Source organism: Belonocnema kinseyi, chromosome 4 (assembly GCF_010883055.1).
Source record: "Belonocnema kinseyi isolate 2016_QV_RU_SX_M_011 chromosome 4, B_treatae_v1, whole genome shotgun sequence".
NCBI classification, from domain to species: domain Eukaryota; kingdom Metazoa; phylum Arthropoda; class Insecta; order Hymenoptera; family Cynipidae; genus Belonocnema; species Belonocnema kinseyi.
In genome coordinates this window covers 69,069,036-69,078,116 of record NC_046660.1, presented here as the reverse complement: position 1 = coordinate 69,078,116, position 9,081 = coordinate 69,069,036, and the positions used below count along the sequence as shown (strand labels likewise).

At 26.3% G+C, this 9,081-nt stretch overlaps 1 protein-coding gene across 1 annotated transcript in view; it reads right to left on the bottom strand.

Moving 5' to 3' along the window:
- LOC117170955 (cadherin-23-like) overlaps positions 1 to 9,081 on the bottom strand; it is a 39,012-nt gene that overhangs the window by 4,382 nt on the left and 25,549 nt on the right. The window contains 9 exon segments of the mRNA XM_033357996.1: positions 1,745 to 1,804; positions 1,881 to 1,965; positions 2,043 to 2,204; positions 2,309 to 2,322; positions 4,009 to 4,157; positions 6,069 to 6,195; positions 6,198 to 6,389; positions 6,452 to 6,553; positions 6,688 to 6,860. Coding sequence (XP_033213887.1) covers positions 1,745 to 1,804; positions 1,881 to 1,965; positions 2,043 to 2,204; positions 2,309 to 2,322; positions 4,009 to 4,157; positions 6,069 to 6,195; positions 6,198 to 6,389; positions 6,452 to 6,553; positions 6,688 to 6,860 — 1,064 coding nt within the window.

The following is a 9,081-nucleotide window of genomic DNA, read 5'->3' as shown; positions in this document are numbered from 1 at the left end:
CGAAAGGTATAAATATACAAATTATTATTTAAATTATTATTATATATATATATATGTAAAAATTATTATCTTTTTCAATATTAATTATTAAATACTTATTTAATAAAAGTTTTTTCTAGAATCAGAGAGCATTAAATTCTCGTCAAACGTCATACGTAAGAAGCGCTTTTTTTTTAGTTTTTAGTATAATTAAAAAAAAATTGATAAAAAATGTTATTTTAAGAGCAATTTTTTCTTAGCTCTCAAAGTTTAGATATGTTGGAAATTAACATAAATAACAATCTGAGGATATAAAAAGGAAACGAATTCATAATTGTATTATTTTATTTACTAAGCAATTTTCCTAGGTATTTTACAAAAAACTAGTTAACACTTTATATTTAGCAATTTTATAAATTATTTTAAGAAACAAATAGGCAATTTGCATACTTTTTTCTGGGAAAACATATTATTTTTTGTCTGATAATCTGAGACGATTATCAAACTTACTGAATTTTAGAAAATTTGTAAGATTAAATCTTTATCTTTGCTATAAAAAATGTAATTAAAAAATAAAAGACTCATTCTTTTCCGAGGAAAAAAATAATTCTCGGTCTGATTAGTACTTTTTTCTATTATTTACTGAAATTATTCATAGCAAAGCTAAATTTTAAGTCTAAAATATTACCTGTGATTTATTATTAAGTTCACGAAGATGCTTTTATATAGATTACATGGCAAAGAAGTTTTTGGTAAAAAAATTAGGCAAATGGTCCATTTGCTTCCAGATTTTGTTGGCGAAAATAAAATTATACAATAAGCAAAGAATTTGCTTTCTTTGTATCACTGGCGGTCCGAAGGAACCGAATAGAGCCTCTACAAAGTACTCGTAAAGACCCCAAAAAACTCGAAAAAAGCAACAAAATCAACTTTTAAATTGTTGAAATTCAGATTCTACGTTAAAATTTCCTGTAGAAGGTCACGGAATAATCGCAATAGTTTTTTTGTAAAGGTAAAAAGTTAAAAAAAATATAAGATGTATAACGCATGTTGACTGTTACTTACAGGCGATGCGTTTAACGTGTAGCAGTCAACAGGCGTTATAGGTCTTATATTTTTTGAAACTTTTTAGCGTTGCAAAAAAAAAACTATTGCGATTATTCCGTAAATTTTTGGAGGAAATTTTAAATCAGAGTCCGAATTTCAATAATCTAAAAGTTGATTTTGCTTTTGTTTCCTAGTTTTTAAAAAAGGAAACGAATGGGGACCCAATGGGGTCTTTACGGGTACTTTGTTGAGGCTCCATTCGGTTCCTTCGATCCGCCAGGGTAGGACCAGCTCGTAATAAAAGATGATAAAAAATATTATATTATTCTAATATATTTGCGTTGTATTTGTTAATATTTTGATTTTCTTTAATTAAATGAGCATTTTTGTGATTTACTTCGAAAAGGGCGAAAGCTTTTTTGTGCAAAGAAAAAAGATGTGCAATTAAATTTCATAGAAAAATATTCACTTTCGAAATTAAAATTCAAAACTTCTTTGAGAATTGATAAGGGACAAAAGTTGTTCAACGAAAAAAATGTGTAGGTGTGTGTAGAAACCGGATCCTCAGTTTAATTTTAATTTAAAATACCAAATTATTTCGAATTAATATTTAAAATAATTAATTAATTTGAAACTGTGCACAATACCTAATCCTATAATTACATTTTATATTCTTCTAACACGAAAATTCGTCTTTTTTCGATTTTTCATTTTCTACTGTGTTCTCAACTGGAAACGCTGTTGAGTCATTAGGAAGCACGAAAGTGTTGAGTTTTCCCTGCATAAGTGAAATATGAAATTGAGCAAATTTTTTACGTATAAGAAAAGAATAATTAAAATTGTGCAATTCTTACGTTCTTTATAGCTCTAGGATTTTCATCATAGTCAAAATCTGGATTGTCTTCTATACCTATCAAGTCTGAATCTCCGCTTCCTCGACTATAAAATGATATAATTAATTTGATTCCTTATTAAAAAATTTATAGTTATTCTTGAAAGTGAAAAGAAATACTTGCCTTATATTATCTTCCACCACATTAACAGGCTCTGTTTTCCACATAGGATTGGAACCCTCAAGAGAAAATTTGTTCGAATTAGGCAGAATTCCAATTTTATCCAGACCAGAATTATGAGAGCTATAATTTGTGATCGCCAGCTTGTCAAGTTTTTCTGTCATTCTGAATAAACATCACAAAAATGGATAAAAATAATAATAGAGAAATTCTTAACCCGAAAAATCTTAGGGTATTATTTCGATGATGAATTTAGATCAAAATTTTACAGCAGAGTCATATGCTAGTGTAGTCCAAATTTATACCTTTAAAATTCGACTTTTAATGTTTAGTGAGCGATCCTTCTCAATTTATCTGCTTTCCAAAAAAAAGAAGTTCTATACTTTTTTTCTCAAATTGGTCAAAATTAACATACAATCTTTTAAATAACCATGAGGTTTTAAATAAGAGATGCTTGGTTATCGACTAAATAAAAATAGAGGTGCTTGTTCTTAACTTTTTGTAAATTAAGGTTTCGTCATTTTTTCAAAAATGTTTAGGGATTAATTTCTACGGAATAACTATTAATTTTTACCTCCGAACCCCCCTTGTACTGTGCTCGGAAAATTCCCCAAGAAATGCAGAATAGCAGTTTTATGTCTAAAAATTTTTTATTAATTTTTATTTGTTTAAAAAATTTGTTTAATCATAAAAATGTATTATTTTTCGGGATAAATGATATAGTTGACGAATATAGAGCAATCTTTCTTTTATAACGTATTTGGTAATATACTTAAATAATTTTAATTTTCTTAAACCATTTGTTCGCCTGTGAACCCTGAAAAGTTATTATTTTCTTAAATAAATGAAAAAATTAACAAATCTTGAGTTACATATTTTCTCACAATATTTAGCTATTATTTAAACAGTTTTTACTTGTTTAAACGAATTTTTCCTCAGTAAAATATAAGAGCCTAATAATTTCTGGAATTAATGACGCAGTTAGTGAATTCTTAGAGTAATATATTTTTTTAATCGTTTTAAATTATTTAAACAATTTACCTACAAATTTATTATTTGACTCTAAACTGAATTTTACTTTTAAACAATTTTCACTCTATGAGTGACGAGAGCGGCATTTTTAGTTGAAAACAATCTGCAATTATTTAAAGAATTATTGAAAATTTACTCACCACTATTCATAAGAATTAGAAAAGGTGAGGAAAATTCTATTTTTTAATCGCACACACTCTATGTTACTTATTATTTTTCATCTAAGAACATATACTCTAATTTTTTAAACAACTTTTTATTTACGTTATAGATCGTAATTTCTTAAGATGGATTTGATTGAGATAAGAAAACACTACTTAATAAGCGACATAGTGCAAGAGATTCAAAAAACTAAAATAAATAATTAATAAATAATTAAAATAATTATATAAATATAAATTAAGTAAGTAATTACAAAATATATTAAACATAAAATACTGTTTTTTACATTCATCAAGGATATCATTTATCCCAAAAATAGTAACTTTTCACGATTGACTGAAGACAAATTTGTTGAAACAAATAATTATTCTTTAAACAATTTAGAACCAGAAAAAAAACATGATAATTTGTCACTTATCGAATCAAAATGATGATTGTTTTTAAAAAATCTAAAAATTACCTCTTTAGAGTGAATTTGATATTAGTATAAAATATAAACTAATTATAAAATTCAATTTTTCGCTCGTGGGGTGTTTTGGGACAAAAAAGCCGAATTTATTTTTTGTGGATTTGAATGAATTGGAGATAGGTATGCATAAAAATTCGAAATAAAAATAATTTCAATGCATTTTTCGACCACCCCAGTGCATATAATAAAAAATATGAAATTTCAAAAGTTTAAATTTAAATAATCATACCCTCTTATTCTGAAGATATAAGCTACTAGCAAAGCAATTGACAAAATAAAGAAGAAGGTTTATAAACAAATCAAAACCCATTGAATAACATCATGAAGATCTTCAGTTGCAGTAATTGAACTTGTTGCAGGCACATCGACAAGATATAAATTTTTCGTTAAAAGAGATGCTTTCAAATTGGTTATAGTTTCCAAGTCACTGTCGGCTCTACAAATAAAATTCGAGGCTTTAAGGATTTATTCTACGTAAAATAAACTTTAAAATTGATTACCAAAGCCATTCAAGAACTACGTCACGCTACTTAAAACATTTTTCCACCCTTCCCCTTCTTCATCACAGATCATCATACGAGCTTGAACCTGGCAGAGTGACGTTACAAATTAGAAAACAGTAGAAGATAATTTTTCAACTCAATGGTAAAATTTTTAACAAACAAATAAATCAATTTTCGACTAAACAGTTCCACTTATAACTTAATAGTTGAACCTTCAAACAAAAGAGACAAATTTTCAATCAAACAGTTGAATTTTCAACCAACAAAGATCAATTTTCGACCAAAACTTTTCCACCAAAAAAGATTGATTTTTGATACTAAGTAACGAAATGATTTAATTTTGTGTAAAAAAAGATGTACTTTCAAACCTGAGGTACAAATTTTCTGTCCAAAAGGACAATTTTACAAGAAAAAATTAAATTTTATCTAAAAACATGAATTTTCAACTAATTGGTCGACTTTTTTTACAAAAAATTTTTCAACCAAAATTACTTGCATCTTGAACTAAATATTTACATTTTTAAGCTAAGTATACGAATTTTTGGAAGAGGCTTGAATTTCAAATTCAAAACGAAAAATTCCTGTCCAAAAAGACAAATTTAGAGCCAAACAGTTAAACTTTCAGCCAAAAAATATTAATTTTATACTAAAATTATGAAACTTTAACAAACACATGAATTTTTAACAAAGAAGTTTTACCAGGTAGTTGAATTTTCCATAAAAAAAGTTTTAAACTAAAAATATAAGGTTGATATTTATTAAAAAAAGATTTTAATTTTAATTCAAAAACACTCAAATTTCACCAGAAAATATAAATTCTACCAATCAATTTTTAATATTTTTAACTGAAAAAGATACCATTATTATCAAAAAAATGAATTTTCAACCGAGAAAGATTTTTTATTCACGGGATAGAAAAATTGTCAAACAAATTCTTGAAACAAAACAGTTGAATTGTACACACGAAAATATGAATTAAAAAAAAAAATTTCACAAAACAGTTCACCCGGTCAGTTGAGTTTTCAATAAAAAATACTCATTTTAAACGCAAAATACAATAGTTGTTATTAAAAAAAAGAAGATTGATGAATTTTCTACTAAAAAAGATTTTTTATTCAAGTGAGAGAATTTTTTAAAACTAAATTTCTCAAATTTGAAGCCAAAGAATTAAATTCTTTACATACCAGTTGAATTTTTAACAAAAACAATCATTTTCAACCAAATGGTTGAATTTTAAACAATAAACTTCAAATGTTCAACCAACAATAGAATAGTCACATTTGGAAATCAAAAGATTAATTTTCTACAATTTACAACAAAATACATAAATTTTCAATCAAATGTTCTAACTCTCCCGCAAAAACGATCAATGCTTATCCAAAAATAGATTAGTCAACTTTTTAGTTTAAAAAATGAATTTAAAAAAAAACGAATTTTGAACAAAATAGTTTAATCTTAAAACAAATCTAACCGAAAAATCTTCAAAAGGGGAAATTTTATAATAGCAGGCGCAAACAGAGAAATGATTTTTTGCTTTTCTTTGAGCATTTCCAGAAGTTATTATTCGCATTCATATTTACTATTCGTGATGTCACTTTCTGCTGTTAAGCCCCCTACGTCAAAAATCGTCACGTAACTTGTATTCCCAACCCCTAGTACTGTTACGTAGTTTTTGAAGAAATCAAATATTTATAATGACCTTAAAAGTTATGACTATGAATTTAAAAATATTAGACATACGTAACAAAAAATTTCAGTAAATTCCTTAATTACCTAAAAATCAATAAAAGATTAAAACTATATCCATAAAACATTAAGAAATTAACAAATTTGTATTTATTTGAAAAAAAGAATATTTAAAACTTGCATACGACCTATTATCATTTAAGTATGTGATTTTGTTTTTGAAGGTAAAAGTTACTCGGTTATTTTGTGCAATTATGTACACTTTCACATGTGTCTTATCTTCATGCAAAACTAAAATCAACATTCATCTTGTACCGAAATATCAAAGCTAAAATAACCAGTCACGTACGATGTTATTTTAAAATCCAGTAATAGTTCTCCAGCAGATGTTTTTAGTTTAAATGGTACGGAAATTCCTTCCAATGAATTGTGGGATATGTTCAAACTTTTATCAATTATGCTATACGATAGACTGTCATTCAAATCCGCATCAGTTGCCTATTTTCAGAATTCTTTTTTTAAATTAAAATTCTAATGCATCAAAACCTAAAAAATCTCACCTTTACTGTCAAAACAACTTTTGCAACAGCATCTTCTAAAGCCGCTCCTCCAAAGTAATTCTTGTTTTCAAATTTTGGTGGATTATCATTTACATCCAGTACCTACAATAGCATAAAATAAATAAAAAAATAAATAAATATAAGTAAACAGTAAATTACAATAAATCAAATAAATAATCATTTTTTCATGCCAGAAAAACCCGGAATTAATTATGATTTAAAATAATTATACGAACTGTAATTGTGATATTTAAATTTGCTTTTTCGCGAGGATTCGAAGTAGGTCCATTGTGATTTGTCGTAGCGACAACTATAATAGACATAGTATCTTTTTCTTCACGATCCAGTTGTTTTTTCAAAGTCAAATTTCTAGTTTCTTTGTCCAACTCAAAATACGACATGTCACCATCTGAATAATTTAATTGAAATTACTAATTATATACAATTTATATACTGGATAAAAATTCTATTAGAGAAAAGGGGCCGTCTGATCAAAGTTACCAATTTAACAGGGAAAATTCTTCCTGTTTACTCTGTTTTTCAAAAAATGTCTCCTTAACCGCTTTATCTCAATGTATGCCCTAATTGCGAACTGAATTAATAGAACTCAACACGAAAATACATCTATTTCTTGTTGAAACTTGATTTTTTAATTAAAATGCTCAATATAATATTTTTACCTCCGAATTCATCTCGCTTAGTTTAAAAGTCTACCACTTCGTTAAATATTTAATTTTTTCTTTTAAAATGCAACTGTTTTGTTAAAACTTTTACTTTCTTAGTAAAAAATTCAACAGGTGGTTGAAAGTTGAACTACTTCCTTTTCTTGAAAATGGGTTTTAACTTTGGATAGGAAATTAATTTGTTATCAGAAATTTAACCAATTCAGTTTTTATTAAAAATTTATCTTTTTCAGTTGAAAATTCCACTATTTGATTGAATTCTAAAATATTTAATTGATTATTTATTTTATTCATAAAGATGAATAATTTTAGATGAACAGTCTTTCCTTTGGGTTTTTAATTATGTAATCGCTCCATTTTTTATTTAAATTGAATTTTTTCTAGTCGAAAATTCATGCATTTTGCAGAAAATGCACTTCTTTTAAAGAAAATTATACTTCTTGGTTAAAAATACATTCCCTTGTGTTTAAAAATACAACTGTTTGTTTAAAAATGAACTATTTTGATTGAAACATGAAATATTACGCATTCTGTCGGAAATTTAAATATTCGATTTGGAAATTCAACGGTTTTATAGAAAAATTGAATTTTTTTAAAATTATTTTTTCAAACTGAGAATTATTATTTATGGTAGAAAATTCAACTTTTTTGGTTTAAAATTCATATTTTAGGGTTGAAAATGAGAACAGTCTTAAGATTTAACTTTCTTAAAAAATCCTCTTTTTGGCTTGACAGTTCGATTATTTTGTTGAAAATGCGACTTTTTTAGAGGATTGAAATTTTTTATTTAAAAACTCGATTATTTGTATGAAAATGCATAATTTTAGTTTGAAAATTTAACCATTTTGTTAAAGCCTTAATTGTTTGATTGAAAATAAACTTATTTGTGAGAAATGTAATTGTTTTCTAAAAAACTAGTATTTTTATCTTTAACATTTAATTATTTTATTGAAAATTGTTTGTTGGTTATCAACTACATTCATTAAATTGAAAATGTAATTATTACATTTTTTGTTAAGAATTAATTTTTTTTGTATTTGAAAATTTGTTGAAAATTCGTCTTCTTTGAAGAAAATTATACTTCTTGGTTAAAAATACATCCCTTTTCGTTTAAAAATAACAGTGCTTGTTTGAGAATTAACTATTTTTATTGAAATATAAACTATTACACGTTCTGCCGGCAATTTATATTCTCGGTTTAAAGATTCAACGGTTTTGTAGAAAATTTGAATTCGTGTTTTTTTAAATTGATTTTTTCAGACTGAAAATTATTTTTTCATATTTAAAATTTTTATTCATGGTACAAAAGTCAACTTTCTTGGTTTAAAATTGACTGTTTTGGGTTGAAAATGAAAAGAGTCATAAGATTTAATTTTCTCCGACTATTTTGTTAAAATTGCGACTATGTTTAGAGGATTAAAAAATTTTGTTTGAAAAATCGACCATTTGGATGAAAATGCGTATTTTTAGATTGACCATTCAACCATTCCGTATAGGCAATGAAACCCTTTCCTGTGAGCGAACAACGCATACTTTGACTATTTATCAATTAGTCTTGATGCCCAGCATTGGCAGCTTAGTTTTTGGATGGCCCCTGAAAGGACTGATACCTTCGTTTGCCAGAAATAGTCCGGGAGCTGGGTATGTTCCCGTATGCATTCAAGAGGTAAAAGGTAAAAACTAGTTAATCTTATGTATTTTGACCCGCTGAATCCAATGGTACCGGTTAATTTTACGAGAAGTGGATAGGTTTTGTTTAAAACGCATTTGTTTAAACAAATAGGAAAAAATGGTTTTTCTTTATGGGACAAATTTTTTTTAGTAAATATGGACAATTCTAAGCACAAAAGTTCTCTTGCAACTTTTTTGTTAAATGCATATTTACAAAGTTATAAATTTTCAAAGTTCAAAATTTGACGTTTTTTGCAAACTTTGAGTATCGATTAT